The 27,179-nt window shown below is 42.6% G+C and overlaps 1 protein-coding gene across 1 annotated transcript in view; it reads left to right on the top strand.

Annotated features, from left to right (window-relative positions):
• The window catches only part of LOC143974379 (cholesterol 7-desaturase nvd-like), a 55,255-nt gene extending 28,085 nt beyond the window's left edge, over window positions 1-27,170 (top strand). The window contains exons 3-7 of the mRNA XM_077475679.1: window positions 1,485-1,663; window positions 5,691-5,816; window positions 6,816-6,935; window positions 8,813-8,989; window positions 20,924-27,170. Of these exons, the coding sequence (XP_077331805.1) occupies window positions 1,485-1,663; window positions 5,691-5,816; window positions 6,816-6,935; window positions 8,813-8,989; window positions 20,924-21,085 (764 nt within the window). The 3' untranslated portion in view covers window positions 21,086-27,170. The remainder of the gene's footprint in view (window positions 1-1,484; window positions 1,664-5,690; window positions 5,817-6,815; window positions 6,936-8,812; window positions 8,990-20,923) is intronic.
• The last annotated feature ends 9 nt before the right edge of the window (window positions 27,171-27,179 follow it).

Genomic DNA, 27,179 nt, shown 5'->3' with positions numbered 1-27,179 from the left:
TAGGACGGTGTGTGCCGGCCGGAATTTCTGTACGAGCTTTTAATATTTCTACAAATGTAAGTGCAATATTTTTGCTTATAAAATAAGCTGTGTTTTATAGACTTACACTATGGTGAGTTTTCCTTTTTTCATTGGGATCGTGATTGCTGCTTACTGGTCTGCCCTTTGAGTTTGGATCGTTTGGCTTGTCATTTTAACCACAGCTGATTCCTGCCATGGATGTCCTGGAGGTTGATTTGACGCCACAGATTTAATACTACAGGCCCTATATCGCTTACTCTCTGGTAAGCGCATATGTTGTGTGGTGGAGGTTCACAAGCACTGGTGTTTGTTTGCACAGAAGAATTTGATTAAGTCACCATTTTCACTTCATTCACTGGACTTGTGATATAATTTTTCTTTTATTTTGGGATTTATTATAATCACGTATTTATCATGTATTACACATTTATTTAATCACATGTTCACGAGTATGATTTTATATTATGGTGATTTTTTTTTTGGTGTCCTTTGTCATATATTACATTATTTTAGCTTAACTTTATGTGCAGCTATATTCTGTTTTGAATATGTATACCTTCCTGAGTTGTTCTTGATCACAATACAATGTAACATCTGACTGTATTTGTTAGATTAAATATATTAATAAAAATCCTTTGTAAAAGAAATTCATCTGTTCCCCACTGAACCAGCCAATTTCCAAATGCCAACCATCTATGGTAAGCTTAAAATCAAGATGCAATTTTGGCTATGCAGTGTTTGATTTTTGCAAATATCTAGTAGCTGGACAGCATTTCAAATATTGTCAGATGAAATGTGTGCAAATCCACTAACTAAAATGCCATAAGCAATTTTAGTCCATGTCACCAAAGGGTGTATAGTTCCATTGAAACTGTCCATAAGCACTGCTTCATAGCAGCTATGGATTGCAATATGCTGCATTGATCTGAAACTACTGTATGCAATTTGGATTAATTGGCTTGATAATAAACTGGATGTGTACTATAATCCAGTTCTGAATGTACATTTGGCTACAAGAATAGAGCATAAAAAAAAATGTCATTGCTCTGCCCAAATTGCCCACAGGCTATGCTGGGTTTTTAAAAATACAATACACTTGATATAGGTTGAAAGTAATCTTGTACTGAGAGCAAATAAATGAACGCTAGCATTGTAAATAACCACCAAGGTAACGCTGACTTTCTGACTGTTTTTGCATAGGCATACCCTGTGCCTCACAAGAAACCTTGCTGGATGACTGGTCTGAGCATGGCGATTGGTTAATCAAGCATTAAAGTGTGCTTTGTGGGAGATAACAGCGGGGTGTCCCTTTCCCCATACCTATATTTTAAGTGGTTAGGGGACAGGTGACTTGTAGTAAAAGTATTTTTTGTCATTTCCAGTTTTTCACATGGCTTTTTTTTTTAAAACCTTTTCTGTAATTTGCTGTATATAACAAAGTTGTTTTTTTTTATGCGTTTCAGTGCCCGAGTTTGCCAAGATTAAGACCTGGCCAAGCTGTGAGGTAAATGGAATGGTGTTTGTATGGTATCACTGTGACCGTATTGAGCCCACTTGGACCATCCCTGAACAGGAGGAAATCACCAGTAAGGAGTGGGTATACAGGGGGCGCACCGAACACCATGTTAATGCACACATAGAGGTGAGTATTGGGCCTATTGTACATTTATTTATTTCAGTGTTGCCTGTGATTTTCAAAGCTGAACTTGGCTGCTTAGAAATGTATTTGTAAGATTGGTTAGCAGTTGATTCAGTGATTCTCCCTCTCCTACGAGGGCATTTGTTTCACAGTGGAATCGTTCCAATAGCACTACAACCCATTATGGGTCTTGACCTGCTACAGGAGTTTTTGCTTTTTTGGCTTATAACCACCCCTGCCTTTCAATGAACATTCTGTGATTGCTGCTTCCCAATACATGTGAAGCATCTTCCAGGGCAGCACAAAATGGGCACCTCCCAACCTTGAAAGTGGGAATGTTCTCCATCTTTGCCTCCTAGTTCTTTCGGACGCTGAGTTCTTGGCCTTTTGGGCATGGTGGCACTATCTTGCACATGTGCACGGGAATCCGTTTTAAGCTGCACATCCCCCAGCTCAGTGTGCATTCAATAGACTATTATCAGACAGGTAAAGGTTAGACATTGCATGTCTCTTCTATAACAAAGTGTTGCCTGCTCAGTTTTTTTCTTTTAGTTCTACTTTAATGTCGTTCTTTAACCACTTCCTTTCCTGTAGGACGTTTTTGAACGTCCTGTCTTTGAAGAGGAATAACGTTATGGTAGCAGCTGGCTACCATAACCCCGGTATCCTCTATATGAGCTGGCGATGCTCTTTCAGATAAGTGATCTTGCGGCGAATCCGCCACAGAGACCACTTTTATTGGTGGTTGGAGAGGGCCCCCCGCCACGCTCCGGTACCCGTCGGCAGCAGCGGTCCATTCCCTAGCTGTGCATGGGGACGGGTAAGGGGAAGATGACCCCACCCGTCTCCATGAGACTGCAGGGCGCAAGCGACGTCAAAACGTCACTTCTGCCCATACCTCTTAAAGGGACATTTTTTTCCAAATTACTTTTTTTTTATTTTTTATTTTTTTGCATTTTAGTGTAAATGAGATCTGAGGTCTTTTTGAACCCAGATCTCATATTTAAGAGGTCCTTTCATGCTTTTTTTTCTATTACAAGGGATGTTTACATTCCATATAATAGGAATAAAAGTGGCACTTTTTTTTTTTTTTTTTTTTACAGAACAGTGAACAAATAAAAGGTAAAAAAATAAGAAAAAAAAACGCGCCCTGTCCTGCCAAGCTCGCCCGCAGAAGTGAACGCATACGTGATTAGCGATCGCATAAAGAAGCGGTGTTCAAACCCACACGTGAGGTATCGCAGCGATCGCTAGAGCAATATTTATAGCCCTAGACCTCCTCTGTAGCTCAAAACATTCAACCTGTAGAATTTTTTTAAACATTGCCTATGGAGAATTTAAAGGGTAAAAGTTTGTCGCCATTCCACGAGAGACCACAATGAAAGTGTGACATGTTGGGTATGAATTTACTCGGCGTAACATATTTCACAATATAAAAGTATTGCAACGACCACCATTTTACTCTCTAGGGTGTTAGAAAAAAAATGTGTGTGTGTGTGTGGATTCCAAGTAATTTTCTAGCAAAAAAAAAAACTTAACTTTTAAACACCAAATCTCAGAAATGGGCTCAGTAACTAAGTGGTTGAGCTTTGAATAATGGGATAGGTAAAATTTGCCATGTTAAAATCTTCCTGTAGTGCCAGGGAGGGGGTGTCACTAAGAAGAAAAGGCTCTGACCACTATAAAAACACGTTATAACCCTTCCCTACTCTAGTCTTGTCGTAATTTATTGGAAAGCTCCCCAGTAGAGGCAGATAAACAAATCCTGACAGATGCTAACCCTCCCTGCTCTATGCAAATAGGAAAAAAAAAAATCTGCAGTTTGGGAAGTTGAAATATTTAATTACCATTATGGGCTGTAAAGACATTCTACTTTTAAAGTGATATATAAGGCAGATTAACCACTTAAGCCCCGGACCATTTTCCAGCTAAAGGACCAAGCACCTCTTTGCAATTCGGCATTGTGTCACTTTAACTGACAATTGCGCGGTCATGCGTTGTGGCTCCGAAATAAAATTGGTGTCCTTTTTTTCCCACAAATAGAGCTTTCTTTTGGTGGTATTTGATCACCCCTGTGGTTTTTATTTGGGCTATAAACAAAAAAGAGCGACAATTGAAGAAAACACATTTTTTTAAAATATTTTTCTATGATAAATATCTCCCAAAAATATATATATAAAAAATTTCCTCAGTTTAGGCCAATACATATTCTTCTACATATTCTTGGTAAAAAAAATTGCAATAAGCGTTTGGTTTGTGCAAGTTATAGCGTCTACAAAATAGGGGATAGTTTTATGGCACTTTTATCATGTGTATATATATATTTTTTTTTTACTAGTAATGGCGGCGATCAGTGATTTTTATTGTGACTGCGACATTATGGCGGACACGTGAGGAAGTGCATATACAGTGAGGAAAAAGGTGTGTTTTTAAATGTTCGAGACAGAATTTAACCAAAAATCCAGAAAAACACGCATGATACAAATGTTTATAAATTAAGTTTCCTTTCAGTGAGTAAAATTAAGTATTTGATCCCCAAGCAAAATGATTTAGTACTTGGTGGAGAAACCCAGTTGGCAAGCACAGAGGTCAGACATTTGTTGTAGGTGGTGACCAGGTTTGCACACATCACGGAAGGCATTTTGGTCCACGCTCTTTATAGGTTTTCTCAAAATCCTTAGTGTTGATAAACCCAGAACAGTAAAATCGGTCTGTATGCAGTTAAGCATGCTTGTTATACTCACTGTAGAACCGGAGGGGTAATCCTCCACATTTTGTCAAAGGGCTGCTTGATCCTGTCTTCTCTGGACCTCCTTTTCTTCCACTGTCCCCAATCCATCTCCTGATAGTACCGAGCCTTTGGAGTCACTCTGCACATGCTCAGTTTGGTGTGCCTTACTAGAGAGGTTTTTCTCTCTTGGGAGTGTGCATGTAATCAGCATGGCCAGTTGACAAGGTCAGGTGTCCTACAGCCTCATAGGATGGTCAGAATAGAAAAACTCCTACAAGCTACACCACATCCACTATGCCTAGTAACCCACACTGAAGATGGATGTCGGCTCTCCCTGACTCTGGAGGTCACCATTAGGCCTCTAGGGGGTGGGGCCATGGCTACATGTTCATTGGCAAACTTCAGACAGGTCAATAAATGTGCCTTCTTGAGGTGGGGGACCTTGCAGGTGCTGTCGAATTTCAATCCATGGCAGCGTATTGTGTTAGCAATGGTTTGACTGGTCCCAAATCCCTCAATCATTCACAAGCTCCTTCCGTATAGTTCTGGGCCAATCCCTCACTTTTCTCATGATCATCCTTGCCCCATGAGGAAAAATCTTGCATGTAGCTCCAGCCCGAGGGTAGTTTATAGTTATTTTGTCTTCCTTCTATTTGCGAATAATCACTCCAACAGTTGTCTCCTCACCAAGCTTTGCTAATGGTCCTGCAGGTCTACAATCTTGTCCCTGATGTCCTTTGACAGCTCTTTGGTCGTGTCCATGATAGGGTTTGAATGCAAGAGCGATTCTGAGGACAGATGTCTTTTATGCACAGTTGTCGTTAGGAGCACCTTAAATTGACATGACTAATCTGTGTACCACATAAGTACATACTGTAGCCAGTCAGTGGGAGCCAGAATTGATAGATCAAATGCTTATTTTACTCACTGAACGGCAACTTCTAACGGCAAGTTATAACTTTTGTATCGTGTTTTTTCTGGATTTTTGGTTGGTATTCTGCCTCGATCATTTAAAATACAGCTATGATCACAATTCTAGACCCTTCATTTCTTTAAGTGGGAAAATTTAGAAAATCTGCAGGGGATCATTTTTCCACAGGGATTAAACAATTTTCTTCACTGTAAACCCTATCAAAAATGGTAATGTATTTCAGCTTGCCAATCCTTAGATGTGATGGCTTCATTAGTTTTTCTTTAGGCTTTCACCTGGTGAGTCTGCCTTTCATACATCCTGTCCTAGTGTGACAACACTTACTGTATTTATGGAGCAGTGTTTTCACCCCAATTCACTCATTACAGGAAATACCAGAGAACGCAGCGGACATTGCGCACCTTGCTTTTCTGCATGAGCCCAGCATCCTGAGTGGGATTGACTTGCGATACACAAAGTCAAAGGTGTGGGAATTTCTGAGACACACGTGGAAGGTAAGACTGTCCTGGTCTTGACTCTTGAAAGATGTGCCTTTTCTAGGTCTTTGCCGTCCCATGAATGCGATTACAGGACTGTAAACAAATCAGATTTAAAAAATCTGTTTATGCTCCTCCCATACATCTAGGTATGCGACGCTGTACCCAAACAAAATTGTCAATGGGTTTTTTGGGTTTTTTTTCCCCCCACAAATAGAGCATTCTTTTAGTGGCATTTGATTGTCTTGCGCTATAAACCAAGAAAGGGCAACAATTTAAACTTTTTTTTGGTTGTAATACATCCAAAACTAAAGGTAAAGGAATGTATTCATCGGTTTAGGCCGATGTATAATGTTCTACATATTTTTGGTAAAACAAAATTTGCAATAGGAGTATATTGATTGGTTTGCGCAAAAGTTATAGCGTCTACAAAATAGGGGATAGATTTATAGCATTTTTAGCGGGAATGTGATATTGTGGCGGACAGATCAGACACTTTTCGGGACCATTGACCTTTATACAGCGATTAGTGCTATAAATAGCCTCTGATTACTGTGTAAGTGTCATGGGAAGGGATTAACACAGGGGGCAATCAAGGGGTTAAATGTGTTCCCTCAGCGTGTTCTAACTGTAGGGGGATGGGCTGCAGGGACATGTCAGAGATCACTGTTCCCGATCATTCAGAACAGTAGCTCTCGTGTATCCTGTCAATGGGGATCTGCCTAGTTTACAAAAACAGATCTTCATTCTGCCTCTGTATACAGCGATCGTGGAGCGTCGGTGGACATAGTCCGCCCGACTCGTGGGCAGGCTTCCACAAACGCCGCTTTAGAGCTACGGCGATTTGTGCAGGAGAGCCGACCTGCCACCGTATAACTATGGCGGCTGGTCAGCAAGCAGTTAAAGAACAAGTCTAAATGTGTACCTATAAGCCATTGTGGTCCTTTTTAATCCTACAAACCTAACAGAATGCACTGTTTGGGCATTGTATCGTTTGACTTTTTCCTCTGCCCTCAGGTTCAGTGGGAGTCAGAGCCAGCCCCCAACAAGCATTGTTCTAAAATGACGCTTAAACATGCCTCACTGGTTTTTGGGAGACATTTCTCACTGCTTGATGTGGATGTTGTTGCTCGTCAGGTAAGTGGTCCTGGTTTTCTGCTGTGTAGGAATGTATAGAAGCTTCCTCCGTTATGACATGTGTACAGTGCCTTGAAAAGGTTTTCATGTCCCTTGAAATTTTCCACATTGTCATGTTACAACAAAAATAGTAGATGTATTTTATTAGGATTGTATGTGATAGACCAACACAAAGTGGCACATAATTGTGAAGTGGAAGGCAAATTTTAAATTGTTAAACTATTTTTACAAATATGAGAAAAATGTGGCGTGCATTTGTAATCAGTCAATACTTTGTAGAACCACCTTTCACCTTTCAGCTCTCCAAGCAATTTTCAGGTTTTGTCACAGATTCTCAATTGGATTTAGGTCTGAACTTTGACTGGGCCATTCTAACACATGAATATGCTTTGATCTAAACCATTCAATTGTAGCTCTGGCTGTATGTTTAGGGTCATTGTCCTACTGGAAGGTGAACCTCCAGTCTTTTACATACTAATGGGTTTTCTTCTAAGATTGCCCTGCATTTGGCTCAATCCATCATCCTATCAACTGACCAGTTTCTCTGTCCCTGCTGAAGAAAAGCATCCCCACAACATGATGCTGTCATCGCCATGTTTCACAGTGTGTTCAGGGTGATGTGCAGTATTCGTTTTCCACCACACAGCGTCCTGCTTTTAGGCCAAAAAGTTCAATTTTGTTCTCATCTGACCAGAGCACCTTTTTCCACCTCTTTCCCGTGTCTCCCACATGGCTTCTTGCAAACTGAAAACGGAACGACTTATGGCTTTCTTTTAACAATTGCTTTCTTCTTGCCACTCTTCCATAACGGCCAGATTTGACTAACAAAATGGACAGATTCTCCCACCTGAGCTGTGGATCTCTGCAGCTCCTCCAGAGTTACCATGGACCTCTTGGCTGCTTCACCAATGAATGCTCTTTTCCTGGCCTGTTAGTTTAGGTGGACAGCCATGTCGTGGGAGGTTTGCAGTTGTACCAAACTTTGCCATTTTCGGCTGATGGATTGAGCAGTGCTCTGTGAGATGCTCAAAGCTTGGGATATTTTTATAACCTGACCCTGCTTTAAACTTCACTTTATCTCTGACCTGTCTGGTCTGCTCTTTAGCCTTCACGATGCTGTTTGTTCACAAAGGTTCTCTAACAAACCTCTGAGGGCTTTACAAAACGGTTATATTTATACTGAGATTAAATTACACACATGGGTGAACTCTATTTACTAATTAGGTGACTTCTCAAAAGCAATTGGTTCCACTAGATTTTAGTTAGGGGTATCAGAGTAAAGGGGACTGAATACAAATGCATGCCACACTTCAGCTATTCATTTGTAAATTTTTAAAACCATTTTTTAATTTTCCTTCCACTTCACAATTGTCACTTTGTTGGCCTATCTCGTAAAATCCCAATAAAATACATTTTACATTTTTGGTTGCAATATGACAATGTGGAAAATTTCAAGGGATATGAATACTTTTTAAAGGCACTGTATGTATCATGGCTCATTAGTACATTAGTAACCCCTATAGAAGGGTCACCTAGCTGACGCTGGGAGTTATACATTTGAGTAAGGTGTACTGAAACTTGACAGCACAGGTACTTCATATTTCATGCATCCTATGACTCGTTTGATTTAAAAAAAAAAAAATCCTTTAGTCCTAATTACTGAAGTTGAAGCTAAATCCCTCAGCTTTTACTTTGGAAATGCAAAGAGCATCTTCAGATCAGTTGCTTGAAATTGTAAGCAATTGGATTTTTTTTAAACTATTCAGATTGGTTGGTGATGGTTACTGGTTTACATTAGGTTTGCTGCTTTTGATTGCATCTTGTGAGTTCATCTGGTACTCCCTGCGCTTCACAGACCCTATGTCTTCTCTCTTCAGGTTGGACCTGGAATAGTGTTTCTGACCTTTAAACATTCCTTCTTGGGCCAAGGCATAATTCTACATTGCGTCACCCCTGAGGAGCCTCTCCTGCAGAAAGTATCACACAGCATCTACTACCAGAAGAACATCCCTGCCATCGTCCCAAGATTTATTCTGATGGCGGAGTGCACCCAGGTGGGTAATGGGTTCCAGCCAGGCAGGGAAGGGTGATGCTGCCATGGCCAGGAGGAGGTTTCTGGAATGAGTATATGGAGAAGGTATACAATATAGCAAATCAAGAACTAAAGATAAGAATTTGGAGACGCGGAATAAAGCGCATATGGTTGTGCTTAAAGTGATATTATTTATTTTCTTACATCAGGGGACAGAGAGCCATAGTAGTTACATTACTATGTGGGTTTTAGGGCCACTGATAGGTGATGGACACTGACAAGAAGTGTACTCCCTATATAACCCCTCCCACTACTAGGGGGGAGTCAGGTTTTTTTTCGCCAGTGTCTCAGGTGTTGGTCACGAGTAAAGATGTGCTGAGCTCCACTGGAAGCTTCCCTGCTGGGGCTAGCCATGCTGACCAGATCTGTTCTGATGTCCTTTTAATGGGCTAAATTAATGGTACCCGGGCCTCTTGTCCGAAGAAACAAGGTTTTGCTTGCAACGCTTCTCTTTTAGAGAGCTGGACCCTGGGATCCAGTACTTTTTGGTAGTAAGGCCATAAAGTTTTGCACTGAAGACCAGGTAGCAGCCTTACAAATCTGAGCCACAGATACCTGATGGTAAAAAGCCCAGGAGGTTCCTACACCCCTGGTAGAATGTGCTCTAAAGGGAGGAGCTTTGTTTCATACCGTAGGCCTGAATGATCAATTGACAAACCCAATTGGCAATGGAAGCTTTGGAAGCTGCCTGCCCCTTCTTGGGTCCTTTTGATAAAACAAAGTCCGATCCTTGGATCTTCGCAGATCTAGACAAATAAATAAACCTTGACTGACTCGTCAACTCGTCAACATCCAAAGAATGCCGAACAACAATGAGAGAAAAAAGCAAAATGTCCTGATTTAACCACTGGGCACTTAAACCCCCCCTAATAACCAGAACAATTTTCAGCTTTCAGTGCTCTCACATTTTGAATGACAATTAGTCATGCAACACTGTACCTATATGAAAAATTTTTCACACAAATAGAGCTTGTATTTGGTATTTAATCACAGCTGGGTTTTTTTTTTTTTTGTGCTATAAGAAAAGACCGAAAATTCTGTAAAAATAAAATCTTGATTTTGCAAAGAATTGTGGGAAAAAATTACAACTTCAAAAAACTCATCATGTCTCTTACTAAATACCTTGGAATGTCTTCTTTCCAAAAAGGTCATTTGGGGGGTATTTGTATATTTCTGGCATGTTAGGGTCTCAAATGATAGGCTGCCAGTACTTCAGGTGTGATCAATTTTCAGATATTGGCACCATAGCTTGTGGACTCTCACACAGACCAAATAATATCCACCAATTTGTACTTATTTTTACCAAAGATATGTAGTAGTATAAATTTTGGCCAAAAATGTATGAAGAAAAATTACTTATCTACTAAATTTTATAACAAACGAAGAAAAATTCTTTTTTTTTTTTTTCCTTTTTCACAAAATTGTCATTATCAGGTTATTTCTCACACACAGCATATGCATATCACAAATTACACCCCAAAACACATTCTGCTATTACTCAGGAGTACTGCAATACCACGTGTGAGAGACTTACACAGCATGGCCACACAGAGGCCCAACATGCAGGGAGCACCATCAGGCGTTCTGGAGCACCCAGGCCAATTCTGACATTTCTCTCCTACATGTAAAAATCATCATATATTTGCTAGAAAATGACCTAGAACCCCAAAACATTATATATGCTTTTTTAGAAAAGACCTTAGAGAATACAATGGTGGTCGTTGCAACTTTTTTTATCTCGCACTGTATTTTTGCAGCAATTTTTCGAACGTGTTTTTGGAAAAAACTGTTGTGCTTAAAAAAAAAAAAAACAGTAAAGTTAGCCCAATTCTTTTGCATAATGTGAAAGATGAAGTTACGCTGAGAAAATGGATACCTAACATGTCGCCCTTCAAAATTGCACACGCTCATGGAATGGCGCCAAACGTCGCTACTTAAGAATCCCCATAGGCGACGCTTTAAAAATTTTTAATGGTTACATGTTTTGAGTTGGAGGAGGTCTAGGGCCAAAATTAAATCTTATTGTTTTACTTTATTTTAGTTTGACACTTTTTTTTTTTTTCCTCAAATATACATTTTTTTGATCACTTTTATTCCTATTACAAGGAATGTAAACATCCCTTGTAATAGGAATATGGCATGACAGGTCCTCTTTACAGTGAGATATAGGGTCAATAAGACCCCACATCTCACCTCTAGACTGGGAAGCCTGAAACAAAAAAATAAATAAATAAAAAAGAAATTCTGGCTTCGAATGTATTGGCGAGTCGGTAGAAGCATCGGGTGGTGGTGGATGTCCCCTCTTGCCTCCTGTAAGAACACTCAAACAGCGTAACAGCCGCTATGATCATTCTTATGGTGTAGGGAATCGCCAGCTGATAACTGAATGATGCCTGTAGCTACAGGCATCATTCAGATAGCCCCGCACAAAGTCAAGGACTCCATATGACGGCCGGCGGGCGGGAAGTGGTTAAAATGCATATTTTTTTTTTTTAAACACAAAGTTGTCCATGTATACAATATTTTTAACACATAGCATGTACATACCAAAAATGACACCCCAAAATAGATTCTTCTACTCCTGAGTACGGCGATACCACATGTGAGACTTCCACAGCCTGGTCACATACAGAGACCGAGTACGGATGAGTACAACCGGGTTAATTGTCAGTGAGCAGCGCTGTGTTCACTACAGATCTAGCCCACAGCACTGCTGTCACCAATCTCTCCCCTCCACTGTACCGAGCGGTACAGAGAGGGGAGGGAAGAACCAGCATCATGCCATGATGCCGGTTTGTTTACAAGTGATCACTCCGTTATTTGACAGAGCGATCACATGATAAACGGCTGCAATGAGTGGCCGTTTACTGTGATCTGTGATGCCCCGGGTCCTGTGGACTCGGCGGTCACGGATGCTCTCGAGTGTGCAGAATTCTGGGAGGATGTCATAGTACGTCCACCCAGAGTTGAGCAACCGCCCTGTAGCCATCATTCGGCTATGGGCCGGTTGTTCAGTGGTTAAATGAAAGGCCGACACCATTTTTCCAAAAAGGATGGAACAGGTCGTAACACCACTGTCGGGTGAACAATAAAGTACGGTTCCCTGTATGAAAGAGCTGCCAGCTCCGACACCCTTCTAGTCGAGGTGATAGCCATCAGGAAGACTAGCTTGCGTGACAGCAAGTCTAATGGAATTTCCTTAATAGGTTCAAACGGTGGTTTCTGTAACACAGACAGCACAAAGGTCAAGTCCCAAGTACACATAGGTGACCTAATAGGGGGAAAGTAAGCGAGTTGGCCCCCTACATAAAGGTTTGGATCAGTGAATGGGAGGCTAAATGCCTTTGGAAGAATACTGATGGGGCCGAAACTTGACTCTGTATTCAAAGCCAATTTGATTTCCACAGCTCACTGTAGAAAAGAGAATTCTCCCAATCACATATTTCTGAGGATGCCATTTTCTGGCTTCACACCAAGCAATACAAGTCTTCCAGACCTTATGATAAATCTTCCTAGTTACAGCTTTTCTAGCATTCACTAGAGTAGACACCACTGGTCCTGAGATGCCATGGTCCTTTTAACACCCTGGCTTCAATAGCCATATCAGATTTAGACTAAATTGGGGTGGAATATAGGACCTTGAGACAGAAGATCGGGGTGACGTGGAAACATCTGTAGCCTGTCTTGTCAGTCTCACAATCTCTGGGAACCAGGGCTTTCTGGGTCAGGCTGGTGCCACCAGAATGACTGGAATCCCCTCTCTGGATCCTGTGCAACAAATGTGGAAGGAGAGGGATTGGAGGAAAAGCATAAACCAGGGAGTACTGGCTCCATTGAACTATCAGAGCATCTGCTCCAATTGCCAGAGGATCTCTTGTTTGAGACACAAACTGCTGTAGCTTATTGTTGAATCTGGATGCTAGTAGGTTTACCTCTGGCCATCCCCAACGTTGGCAAATTTCCTGGAACACCTGGGTGTAGGGATCATTCCCCCAGGCAGATCTGCTGGCTGCTGAGATAATCTGCCTTCCAGTTCTCTACTCCCTGGGATATAGACTGCAAATATAATTGGCACATGTCTCTCTGCCTAGGCTAGTATGTAGCTCACCTCCTTCAGTGCTGAATGACTCCTTGTACCCCCTTGGTGATTTATATAGGCCACTGCCGTGGCATTGACTAACTGAACCCTGATGGGGCAGTGCTGAAGCTCCACCATCCAGGACTGTAGGGCCAGACATACTGCCCGTAATTCTAGGACGTTGATGGGCAAGGTCTGCTCTGTCCCTGACCATTTCCCCTGAGCTGAGAGCCCGTCTAGGGTTGCTCCCCAGCCCGAGAGACTGGCATCTGTAGTCTGTACTCTCCAAGTTATCAGGAGAAAGGACTCTCCCTTTCGCAGGTTCTGATCCTGCAACCACCAGTTTAGGCTTGAGCATGCCTGAGGAGAAAAGCACATTGGATAATCCAGGGCATTTCTTCCTCTGTTCCAAGCCAACGAGATGTCTTGTAAGGTTCTGGAATGGAACTGGGCCTAGGGTACTGCCTCAAAGGATACCATCCTCCCTAGAAGACTCGTATAGAGCCAACTGGAGGGTTGTCTGTTGCCCCTTATCTGACACACCTGATCCTTCAAGGCACAGATCCTTACGGGTAGCAAGAATACTCTTGCTTGGACCGTGTTTTAGGATCAATCCTAAATACTTTAGACTTGAGCTGGTCTCGAGGCTGACTTTTCAGTATTTATGTGTATATTATGCTCTGTTCTAGAGCCTCTACTGAGTGATCTGAGCAGGAGGTCGTCCAGATACCCGAGCACCAGAATCCCTTGAGCCCTTAAAAGACCCAGTACTGGTACTAGGACCTTTGAACACCTGGGGAGCTGTAGCAAGCTCGAAGGGTAGAGCCACAAACTGAAAATGACATTCCTCTACTGCAAAACATGGGAACCTCCTGAGGCTGAAAGATGGGTACATGTAAATGCATGTCTTTTATATCAATAGAGGCTAGAAAGTCTCCCCTCTAGAGTGAGGTTACTACTGAGCGGACATACTCCATCCAAAAGGACTGTACCAATAGATACCTGTTCAGGGACCTTAGGTCCAAAATGGGCCTTGTGTCCCTGTTTGGTTTCTGAACCGTAAACAGGTTTGCGTAAAACACTGCCTTTTTTTGAATACAGGAACCTCCTACAGTCACTCTTTGATGCACTAGATAATGTAGTGCCTGAAGCAATACGTTTTTTGGAGGATCCGAGGGAACGCTGGATCTTGGAAACCTCTGAGAGGGAACCCCCACGCAACTCCAGCTTGTAACCGCGAGAGATAATTGAGGTGACCCACTTACATAGGTTGAAAGACACAAGTCCATCCAGTTCAACCACAAAAAAAAAAAATCATACAATCCCATATACCCAATTCTATACCCACAGTTGATCCAGAGGAAGGCAAAAAAAACCCCAGCAGAGCATGATCCAATTTGCTAAAGCAGGGGAAAACATTTCTTCCTGATCCCCCGAGAGGCAATCTGATTTTCCCCGGATCAACTTTACCTATACATTTTAGTACCCAGTTATATTATGTACACTTGGAAAATAATCCAGGCCTTTCTTAAAGCAATCTACTGAGCTGGCCAGAACCACCTCTTCAGGGAGTCTATTCCACATTTTCATAGCTCTTACTGTGAAAAAACCTTAACCTATTTGGAGATGAAATCTCTTTTCCTCTAGATCAGGGATATGCAATCTCTAGATGTAAAGAGTGCCCCCTTGTCCTCTTTGTTGACTGTAAAGTGAACAACTCAACACCAAGTTCACTATATGGACCCCTTATATGTTTGTACATGTTGATCATATCCTTTTTGAGAACTGGTGCCCAAAACTGAACTGCATAGTCCAGATGAGGTCTTATTAATGTTTTGAACAGGGGCAAAATGATATCTCTCTGGAGTCCATACCGCTCTTAATAAAAGAAAGGACTTTGCTCGCTTTGGAAACTGTGGCTTGGCATTGCATGCTATTATTGAGCTTATGATCTATCAAAACCCCCAGATCCTTCTCCACTATAAATCCCCCCAGTTGTACCCCCCCCCCCTAGAATGTATGATGCATATTCACATGCACATTTAGCCCCCAAGTGCATAACTTTACATTTCTCAACATTAAAAATCATCTGCCACATAGTCGCCCAATTACAGCAATGAGGTCGGCTTGTAAATTGGAGACATCCTGTAAGGACGTAATTCCACTGCATAGCTTGGTGTCATCTGCAAAGACTGAGATGTTTTGATCCCAGACCCTATATCATTTATAAAGATATTATAAAGTAAGGGTCTCAGCACTGAACCTTGGGGTACCCACTGATCACCTTAGACCATTCGGAGTAAGAATCATTAACCACTACTCTCCAAGTGATTACCGTATAAATGTTCTTCATGAAACTGGAAACCTGCCAATAACGTTTTACAAGGAGGCTTGGCTGACCAGTTAAGCCGTAAGTCTGTGCATATGTACAAACAAGAGAGCCAGATAATAAACCTGCTGTATTGAATCCTTTAAAGCATCAACAGCAAAACACAGCGCTCAAGGAATATCTTTCAGGCAGATCATCCTCCTGGTTAAGTCTATTAGGCCGTTTGACCTGATCCTTTATGGACTGGTAAATAGCTGAACTTGCCAAAGAACAGGAAGCCTTTAACTCCAGTTTCTTGTCAACGGGGTCTTTCAAGCCCTGTGCATTGTCTACCGGACAAGTTAAGTTCTTTAAGGAAGACTGCTGCATCTATGGCTGGCATGCTACATTTTTTTTAAACACTTTTCATCCATGGAAAGGGAAAACCTTTTAGGAGGAACAAAAGTCCTGTCCAATAGGGGGTATAGAGGGAAAGTCTGTGCGACCTGAAGAGGCCTCAGAGATCCCAAAGAGGCTCAGGGGGGCTCAGTCACCTCTGCAAGAGGCAACTTAAAGGCAGAATGAACCATTTCGGTCAGTCAGGATCAAAACCCTCTGCGACTGAAGCACATCGACTGGATATCATCTTGTTCAGATTGCTCGAAGCAGACTTATCGGCCGGGCACTCCACCGAATCCTGAGCGTTAAGCTTCTCCCAGCCTCAAGCTCCCAGCCTCAACCCATTCCTGCTCCAGACTAGGAGACTTGGGAGGATCTGTCGTGCTTCCTTCCACCCTGCCGGATGGAGGCAATCATGCCAGCAATCCTGTACTCCAACCTGGCTAGGGCTGAGCACTGTTCATCCTTAGTGATAGAGTGAAGCAACAGCGTTGACCTAGGGCACAATACAAGATAGGCGCAGTGGCTCAGATTGTCCAGAAGCCTCTGGTCCATCAGGGGATACAACACCAGGGATATGACTAGGTTCATAAGGAACTACTGATGACATAGGTGTGCCCTTCCCTGTGGTTAGTCCCACTCCTCTTTGGAAGATATTTTAATAGCCACAAAGGACTTGGTATTAACGTGCCTCAGAAGGGAGACCCTTTAATAGGGCTCACAAAGCCCCTATGCAACAATCCTGCTAAGCACCTTTAGCCTGCCAAGAAACACCTGGTGACTCACGTGAGCTGGGTAAGGAAAAAAGAGTGTGTCTGTAGCCTTCTCTGTCCCACAGCTGCTGGAAGCACCACATACTTGGCCTACACTGTTTAAAATAAGCTGGGTGTGCACGGTCCCAGCGAACGGGCACAACTGTATTCGCCTACAATGCAAATCTTCATGTGCACATATAAAGGTTACAGCGTATTTGCAGTGAAGCTGCGCGCACCATTACCACCAAACTGCTGATCCCAGCAGCGCTTTTGTGAAAGCAAGTACGCCATGGCGCACTGTCGCGTGCCATAATACAGGTAAACAGCCAGACGCAAGCAAAAAAGGTACACTTTGCAAACACCCACCGCTAGCCCGAGATTCCCCCGTATGATCACCGCACACAGGTGTCCAGCTTTTAGATAGCTTGACAGATTGTTACAATCACTGGGAGACCCCACACAAATAAAGGGGTTTCACTTACCTGTGCAGACGCAGGGCCAATCTTCACCCTTCATGGCGGGTTCCTGTCACCTGGACCTTCAAGCACTGGGTACCCTTTTCATGTTTAGGGTCCACTCTTTTGGACATGTACAGCACCCTGCAGGAAATGCCTTAGTGCTGTAGTGTCCGGGATTTCCACTCTGCAGGGTCCAGGGGTCAGAGGCCACATTACAGGCAAAAACCTCAAGGATCTTGAGGAGTCTTTGCGAGGCTCAGTTACAATTTATCTAAGCATAAAAGCATGAGTCAAATGGATCTGATTTGCCAATTCCTTAAATTCATTTTGGAACCATTTCTAGGACTAGAGACCTGGAGCTCAGAGAGCTCAAACTGTGCCATCGACCTTGCAGACACTGGTAAAAAAAAAACTAAAGTACTTCCTATATGGGAGGAGTTATATAGGGGATCACCTCTTGTCTGAAGAAAGAAACTGAAGAAGCATTCTTTCTTAACCACTTTCAGACCGGACCATTTTGCTGGTCAATGACCAGAGGTCTTTTTACAATTTGGCACTGCGCTGCTTTAACTGGTAATTGCGCGGTCATGCAATGTTGTACCCAAACAAAATTTGCGTCCTTTTCTTCCCACAAATAGAGCTTTCTTTTGATGGTATTTGATTGCCTCTGCGATTTTTATTTTTTGCGATATAAACGTAAAAAGACCGCAAATTTTGAAAAAAAATGATATTTTCTACTTTTTGTTATTAGAAAAATCCAATAAACTCAATTTTAGTCATACATTTAGGCCAAAATGTATTCAGCCACATGTCTTTGGTAAAAAAAAAGTCAATAACTGTATATTTATTGGTTTGCGCAAAAGTTGTCACATCTACAAACTAAGGTACATTTTCTGGAATTTACGCAGCTTTTAGTTTACGACTGCCTCATTTCTTGAGGTGCTAAAATGGCAGGGCAGTGCAAAACCCCCCAAAATGACCCCATTTTGGAAAGTAGACCCCCCTAAGGAAATTGATAAGTGGCATGTTGAGCCCATTGAATATTTTATTTTTTTGCCTCAAGCGATTGAATAATGACAAAAAAATATATATATTTTTTTTTACACAAAGTTGTCACTAAATGATATATTGCTCACACATGCTATGGGCATATGTGAAATGACACCCCAAAATAAATTCTGCTGCTTCTCCTGAGTACGGGGATACCACATATGTGGGACTTTTTGGGAGCCTAGCCGCGTACGGGGCCCCGAAAACCAAGCACCGCCTTCAGGCTTTCTAAGGGCGTTACAGTTTTGAAGGCCATAAAATGGCAAGATGGCACAAACCCCCCCCCCCCCCCAAATGATCCCATTTTGGAAAGTAGACACCCCTAAATTTAGGGGTACACTAGTGAGACTAGGTAATAAATGGCGGGTGCCCTGAAACTATAAAAAAATAACTAACCAACCAGCGTCACCTGTAACAGTTATATGGTGATCACTGGTGAAAGGGTTAACTAGGGGGCAATCAGGGGGCTTTATGCGGTAGTATATGGGGGTCCCTGGCGCTATAAAAAGTTGCGGCGAACCTAAATACCTACCTGCCTAACTAGCGTCACCTGTGACACTAATACAGCGATCAGAAAAATGAACGCTTATTAGGCTGGGTTCACACTGGAGCGATGCGGGAACGCCACGAATCCGCGGCGGGTTCCCACATCGCATGCCTCCCGGCGGCAGTTCACACTGCCCTATGCGAACTGCTGGGAGTGTCAGTGAAATGTTAATGACACCCCCATATCAGTTCGCATATCGCAGTGCGATCTGCAAACTCGGATCGCATGGTGTGAACACCCATGCGATCCGATTCTGCTGCGGACCAAAAAAAGGGTCCCGTGCGAATTTGCGGCGGGTGCGGCGCGAATTCAGCCATACTATCTGTATGGCTGAACTCGAATCGCACAGAGATCGGATGTGATTTGCACTGCAGTGCGGTGCGAATCACATTCGTTCTCATAAACCGCTGCAATGTGAACCCAGCCTTAGTGACACTGGCGACGGGGGGTGATCACGGGGTTAAACCTTTATTGGGGGGGTTAGGGGGGTACATTAGAACTAAAGGGGGCTAACCCTAACTGCCCTAACAGTTATTAGTCACAAATGACACCAATGCAAAAAAAATAAAAAATAAACCATAGGTGTCACTGTGACTGGGGGGGCAGGGGTAATTGGGGGGGTGATCGGGGGGTGAAGGGGGGGGTGTGAGTGTGCCTGGCATGTTCTACTGTGTAGTGTCGTGTTGGTGCAACTCACCGATCCTCTCTCCTCAGTGCCGGAACGAAAACTACCGACACGGAGGAGAGATTACATCACTTCCTCTCCTGTGTTTACATTACAGGAGAGGAAGTGATGTCACGGAGCATTTCTATTCGTCGGGACCGATCAGGCCCCCCACCCGCGGGAAGGCAGGGACGTATATATACGCCCATATGCCTGCCCGTGCCATTCTGTCGACGTATATCGTCGTGCGGCGGTCGGCAAGTGGTTAATAGCTACACTTAGAAGGTGCCTATGCTTCTTATGATGTGAACAGGGCACTTGGAAAATGTCTTAAATGTGTCCTGTTCATACTATACCTGTGCGGTGGTGTGCAGAAAAATGCAGCTCAACAGATGTAAAAATACCCCAAAAAAAGGTTTGCTTTAAAGAGAAACTCCACTTTTGTTTTCGAAAAGGGGATACCTATTTGACTTGTATCTCAGTTCAAACTTCAGTGTGCCAATTTCAAGCAGAAATATTCCTGGGGTGTTCTGTATGCCTCCAGGCTGACATAGAGCATTGAATTTTACAGAAAATTGTAGCGGCTGCTTATTGAAGGAAAGGTATTTTTTGCTAACATTAAATTACAACGTTGCTAATGTAACAATTGAAAATGCTATAATTTGCTATATTTTATTTTTAGAAAAGTTGCCTTTTATGGCCTTGGTCACTCTAGCCCATTTGGTAAAAGCAGTGTTTCCAGTGTGGGCTCACACTTTTCAGCACACCAGTTTTACTTTTTCTTAATTTTTTTTTATAAATATGTTCACATGACATTTCATGTCTTCACAAAGCAGCATGGTGTGTTGCAATTCAGTGCCCATTGTTCTGTATGCCAACTTCGTTTGACCTGCTTTTATACAAAGCAAAAAAACGCAGGTCCCAGGCACACACCCTACTGGACATTATGTGCAGATCAAGACAATGCTTTACGATACACATAATGTAACTAGTCTAAAAACTGTGTAACAATTTTTTTTATGGTACAATATTAGACCAACCAGGACCTGACTGTGTAAATGATTGCTGTTCCCTGCAATTTCCCAAGGTTCATTCAGTTGAATGTTGGCATGAAATGTAAGCACAGATTAAATATTCTCTTTAATAGTCTAGTTTAACATGAAGGCTGGGTTCATACTATTGTGAATTGGATGCAGATTTCCCTGCATTCAGTTTGAATAGTGGGAGACCCTGACTGGCTCGCAATGGAGCTGGGACGGCTATGGAGCGGTTTGCAGAAGTGTCCTGTCTTCTGGTCAGTTTTAGGTCTGAATTAAGCTGAAATCGGACCTGAAACTGTGAGTGGGAATGCACCCCACCCCTGCTGTGAGCCGCTCCACACAGCAGTGCGAACCAGCCTTAAGGTTGTAGTTAAAACCATAGTGTATTTGCCAACCTGCTGGGTGCAGTTAAAATGGCACATGGAGCATTTAATTTTGGCAGTGGTTAGTGCCAGTGCTCCACTGAGCGCTTTAGAAGCCACATCTACAAAGCACACCCTGAAGCACAAACGCAATGTTTAAATAGGGCCCAAACAAAATGAGTTCTGTGAAAGTTATCAACATTTATTAGAATGTTAAATCTTCTCTCTATGGCAGTTTGAACGGGATGTGATGGTCTGGAACAACAAGAAATACATCAGCAAGCCACTACTTGTTAAAGAGGACTCTGCCATTGCCAAACACCGCCGGTGGTACTCCCAGTTCTACAGTGACAACAGCCCTAGACTTACCTTCCAAGAAGATGGGCTGGATTGGTGAAAAATGAACTTTCTATGTACCCATTAAGAGTCCCCATATGCAAAACCTGTTTTTTTTTTGTTTTTTTTTTATACTAAAGACTTTATTATAAAATATTTGTAATCAAGAAGAACTTTAAATGAAATGTGAAATATTTATTTTTTTATGAGGCTTAATGACTTTTTTCCTTTTGGAATTCTCAGACCTGGTCATAGGTGGAGGTTCCAGCCTATGTGCCTAGGGTTGATGTGGTGGTTTTGCCAGAATCTGCATTTGTATATGAATGGCATCAAAAGGTGCCTTTACACACTTTTTTGTGTTCGCTTTTCATAAGTCAAGAAAATAATCCAAAAATGCACGAATCTTGAAGTGAAACTTTAGACTGCTTCTCCAGAAAGGTTAAGCGTGTCCTACTTCAGAGGATCATCTCTTGAAAGATGCAAGCCCTTCCTTGACCACTTTCTTTATTGTATGGAACAGAACTTGTGTCCTGTTTTCAGATTGGTTACAGGACACTGCCATTCACAAAATGGCAAGCGGTTACCTCAATGGCAGCATGGAAATGGTTGTGTAATTTTTCTGAAGAAATTTTTTTCAAGCAAGAGCAATGTGCATCTGGATGGTGGAGGTACTATAATCACCAAAATATTGAAACCCCAGAATTAAAGGGCTGGTTATTTCTATGCAATTTCTGGGAACCATTTCACTCTACCATTCATGTCTTTCATCCCCTTTAGAGGGCTCCAGCCACTTTAGATTTCCTTTTTTGCATCCTACAGGTTTTTGGATATGAATTCTGAGTATTTAAAGCTTAGCTTACTTGAGTATGGTTTCAGCTAAATATAAGTGCCTGCTTTCTACATAATTGTTTTTTTTTTTTTTTTTTCTTAAAATATGGATTCTCCCTATTTTTCATAACAAACATGCTTTGTTGTACTGCACTTGTGGATACAATTTTATGATTGATGGCCTTGACTAAAAGGAGCAGAAGGAGGTTTGATCACTAGTCTGCACTTTTAAGACTGGCTAGTAGGAGTACTACAACTTTGGTGGTTTAGGTTGTAAGATTGGGTGTGGACTGCTTAATTTGTCTATTTTAGAAATGCTTTATTTCCAGCCTCTTGTGTCCTGCCTTTGTTTCCGGCTATCTGGCTGAGTACTTTTGGTCCCAGTACATTAGAGGAAAAGTGCATTTTGTGAGGTTGGCCACCCTAAATGTGACTACCAGTGCTGCCAAGCGGAAGAGTTGTCAAAACACATAATAGTCATCTTTCAATAGGAAGCTGTTTTTTTTTTTAACATTGTATTCACATCAATGGGTTGACTATTTGAGACTTAGCACATGGTAGTTTAAATGATGGCAAATGCACTAAATTGTCAAAAGTATTGGGATGCCTGCCTTTGCATGCATATTAAACTTTCATCCCAGTCTTAGTCCGTACAGTTCAATATTGAGTTAGCTTGCCCTTTGCAGCTAGAACAGCTTTGACTCTTCTAGGAAGGCTGTCCACAAGGTTTAGGAGTGTGTCTATGGGAACATTTGACCATTCTTCCAGAAGCGCATGTGAGGTTAGGCACTGATGTTGGATGAGTAGGCCTGGCTGGCAGTCTCCACATTAATTCATCCCAAAGATGTTTTATCAGGTTGAGGTCAGGACTCTATGCAGGCCAGTCAAGTTCCTCCACCCCAAACTTGCTCATCCGTGTCTTTATGGACCTTGCTTTGTGCACTAATGCACAGTGATGTTGGAACTGGGAGGGGCTATCCCCAAACTGTTGCCGCCAAGTTAGGAGTATGAATTTGTCCAAAATGACTTGGTATGCTGATGCCTTAATAGTTGCCTTCATTGGAGCTAAGGGACCAAGCCCAACCCCTAAAAACAACCTTGCACCATAATTCCCCTTCCAAATGATTTGGAGTGGTGGCCCAGTATGTTTGGCAATCTAGTGTGGATGAACAAGTTTAGGGTGAAGGATTTTGACTGGCCTGCACAGAGTCCAGGCCTCAACTTGATAGAACACTTTTGAATTAGAGCAGAGACTGCAGGCTAGGCCTTTCTCATCTAACATCAGTGCCTGATCTCACAAATATCAAACATTCCCATAGACACACTCCTAAACCTTGTGAACAGCCTTCCCAGATTAGTTGAAGATGCAAAGGGTGGGCCAACTAAATATTGAACCCTATGTACTAAGAATGGGATGTTTTACAGTGCATGTAAAAGCAGGTGACCCAATACGTTATACACTCTAGTGTATGTATACGTTCAGTATCTACACTAGGCTGACTAAGCGGTCATGGTACTTTTTATCTTTATGTATTTAAGATAAAAAGCCTTCTTCAGCTGCCCCAGCACCCCCCCCCCCCCCCCCCCCGCCCTTATACTTGCCTGAGACGCAGCAGCAGTGCCATTGGCTTTCGCTGCTGTTAGCTAGCCCATTGTGAGAGAGGGGGCAGGGCTGTGTATGAATGGAAAAGGGGACCTGTGAGTCGGGTGCCCCTATAGCACACTCCTTGCTGTGGTGGCAATGAACAGGAGGGAGGGGCCAGGAGCAGCAAAGAGGCATCCAAGAAGAGGAGGATCTGGACTGCTCTTTGCAAATCCACTACAGAGAAGATAAGTATAACGTTTGTAAAGGCTTGCTTTTTTTTTCTCTCCCCTATAAAAAATAAAGTGATCGTTAAGTGGACAGCTTTAGAGTAAAGCCTGTCTTGTAGCCATGTTGCTGGGAAAGGTAACGGGGTCTAAAGCATGGGTGCTCAACCTGTGTCCCAGCTGTTGTGGAACTACAAGTCCCATCATGCCTCTGCCTTTGGGAGTCATGCTTGTAACAGTGGCTGACGGGCCACAGGTTAGGCACCCATGGTCTAAAGAGGCTGCAAAGTTGGAAGCTTTAAAGCAAACTATTTTGGTCTGCGTAGACAAAGTGAAGGCTTGCATAAAAGTTTTGGGAATAGAAAAAAATGCACATACTCTCCTAGATGGCTGCAGCACCAATTGCAGCTGCCCTGGCCAATGCTACACTGAGTGCTGAGCGATCAAGTCTCTGCTCTTCCAGTGCTCAATGGAGCGCTGGGCTGTGGAGGGGGTGGGATTAGCTGGCTCAGTCTCCCAGTGGCTCGCTGGGAGGCTGAGCCAGCTGCCTATCTGGGTGGATCCTGACATTAAAGTTGGCATCTTTCCATAGCCTGGATGGCTGAGTGGTGTCAGGGGCTTTGACTTAAACCATCTTGCAGGCGTGCAGAGCAAAGTACTTAAGCTTGTACTTGATTGGAGAAGGGCCAAAATGGCTTTGGCCATATTTTTCCTGAAACGTGCTCAGAACAGTGAAGTGATCAGGAATATCTGTGGTCTGCTTCTGTAAAATTTGTGCAGGGCAGAAAGGTTTTCCCAAACAGTAATCATATATGCAAACAGGCAGCCATATTGGAGTATGGAGGCGGTGATGCTGCTGCTTTTGTGTATAGTGGTTAAGGTCTGGTAGTGTCTACCCACTATAGTATAATTAGATTTTGTGTGCTCTTGCATTTCTGTCAATGATTAAACTCCAGTTTTCATAAATTGAGGAAAGGTAGGCCTACTTTTCAAAAGCTTGTTAGTCAACTGTACTTGTGCACAGCAAAGTTCACCTGAGCCAGATGATGGTCATTACCTGTTAATATTTAGCCAGTATTTACATGCCAGGGTGTTGTCAGACATGTGAATCAATTTCCCAACCAGGGGTTTCCTTTCTCTAAATGAGAAAGTTGCCATGTAGGTCACTATTGTCTTATGACAAGACAAAACTAAACTCTCATAGAAAGTAGTTTTTTTTCCTGTTCTTCCAGGTGTATAATTTTCCCCAAAGCAGGACTGACTTCTGGTGTGTTCAGGAAATTGCCTCCTGGCATATAGCATCCCCAGCTCTGTTGTGCCTTCTTCTGATGGCTCCATAGAGGTCTATGCTGTTGGATTGCAGGGGCCTATGCTTGACAAATTCAGTTAAGTATACATTTTAAGGGGAAGGTAAAACTACTTATTTTTCTAATAGTTTATGCTTTAGGCCAGGTTCACATGTGAGAATTGGATTTGAGTCTTCCCTGTATCAGTCGCATTAAATGTGAGTGACTGGCTTTCAATGGAGCACAGGTCAAGGGTGGATGTGGTCTGCATTCCAAAATGGTCCTGTGCATATTTGCGTTCGGTACAGGTGCTAATTCAGGCAAAAAGTTTGAACCGATTCCCACCTGAACTGTTGAACAGGAAACCCATTGGAGCCCATGCTGGGACCCACGACCGAAACATGTGAACCTGGCCTCAATAAAATGTTGCCATTGATGGCTGTGTACATGCACAATCTGACAGATTTGAGACAGTTAAGCCATGAGAATCTACAGCATTTCTGCTTATAAGGTAAATTACTACTTTTATAAGAGGCAACTGTGACCTGGTGCTTAACCTTTAGGCCTTAGTTCTCAAGAGTTATTTTCTTGCTATGGAAATATTTTTCTTGCCAGACCAGGCAACACCAAATAGGTAGCTTCCATGTTTGAAAACCTTATAAGCTAGAATCGTACTTGCACTTTACTGATCATATCTGTGTACTTGGGAGCTCTGCTGCCAGCCATCATCCAATTATGGTTTTAATTGGCATTGCATGTGATTGTAAAGAATATCCAAAGTGAAATTTTACTATAGCGCCAAGGCCCCTTTCACACTGGGGCACCTTAGTACTAGAAATAGCCTCGGCTAGGCGCCTGAAAACAACCTTCCATTCATTCTAGGTTGACCGTTCACATGCAGGCGGTGCGCTTGCAGGAAGTTATGAAAAGTACACCAAGCAGCATCTTTGGGGCGGTCTGTATATACAGCACTCCCAAAACACCCCTGCCTACTGGAATGAATGGGAAGTGCTTTCAAAGTGCCACAAAATGTTTTTTTTTTTTTTTGAGTAAAAGCACGCAGCTAAAATGAGCAGAGTTCATGCAGCCCCAGTGTGAAAGGGGGTCTGAGGAACATTCTCTTAAAGTAACTAGACTAGATCTAGTAAATCGATTCTCCCGCCAGTAAAGCCAGAAACTGGCATGGTTTCTTCAGCTACATCGTAACGTTGCAAGGTAGGGGGCTATGAAAGGTATTTAATTTTTAATGAAAAATTTGTTTTTTTACAGGACATTTGCTTTTTCCCCAGTGCAGGTTCACCTTGAAGCATCTTCCCCCAACAACACACGCCCCTTTCCCTCATTCGCCTCCCTCTCTGCTCAGCCAAAGAAACAAAGTAAAGCTGGCCATATACATGGGTCTGAGTAGGTTGACTGGGGGAAAAAAAAAAAAAAAATCTAACTCAATTCCAAACCACCACCTCCTATCCACATATTTTGATGTGGGGATCCTCCCTGCTGAGTCATTGTAGTCTAACAGCAGGAAAACTTCCCCCACCAATGGAATACAGAGATTGACATAAATATAGCAACAGGGCAGTTGATTGAACAAAAGTCAATCAGAATGGCTACACGGGATCAAAATTTGGCTGGTCTCTGCATGGTTGGCTTCAGCCATGTGTAGCTCAGTCACATTAATGGGAGCTTAGGTCTCAGCCTCCTCCCCAAAAAAAATTACTGCTGTCATAGCACGGTTATCATCTAGAAGCCCAGGCTATTTTCTTTACTCCCCACCACTGAATATAGTTGCTGGTAAGTGCCACTGGTGAGGGAAACTTACAACAGACCTGTTCTTTTATCCTACATGGGGGGAAAAAAGCAGAGGTTTTAAATATCTATTTTCAGGAAATAATATACTAATCTTGGCCACTTATGTCATTTTCACCCTCCAATTAGCATGCAACTTATAAATCAGACCTTGGCGACTGATGCACTTGCCAACAATTTCATCAGTTTACTCATCCAGTTTGGAATGTATTCCCTTGACCATTGTGGGGTATGAATGTTCAAGATTTTGCTGATCTAAACTAATTATTACTTTCAGGGGCTGAAAATCATTTAATTGAAGCTGTTTCCTAAGGTAACTGATGTACAAAGAGTCCCCACTGTTGTCAAATCTGTCCCATTTTAAAAACTTGGGAAGCAATTTCTGTACAATAAAAATAAGCTATGGTATATCCAAAATGGTTTCAT

Source organism: Lithobates pipiens, unplaced genomic scaffold (genome assembly GCF_037356315.1).
Source record: "Lithobates pipiens isolate NorthernLeopardFrog02 unplaced genomic scaffold, aLitPip1_a1.2 Scaffold_1, whole genome shotgun sequence".
Lineage (NCBI taxonomy): Eukaryota > Metazoa > Chordata > Amphibia > Anura > Ranidae > Lithobates > Lithobates pipiens.
Note: the sequence above shows the minus strand (reverse complement) of the source record. Positions and strands in the feature narration are given on the sequence as shown.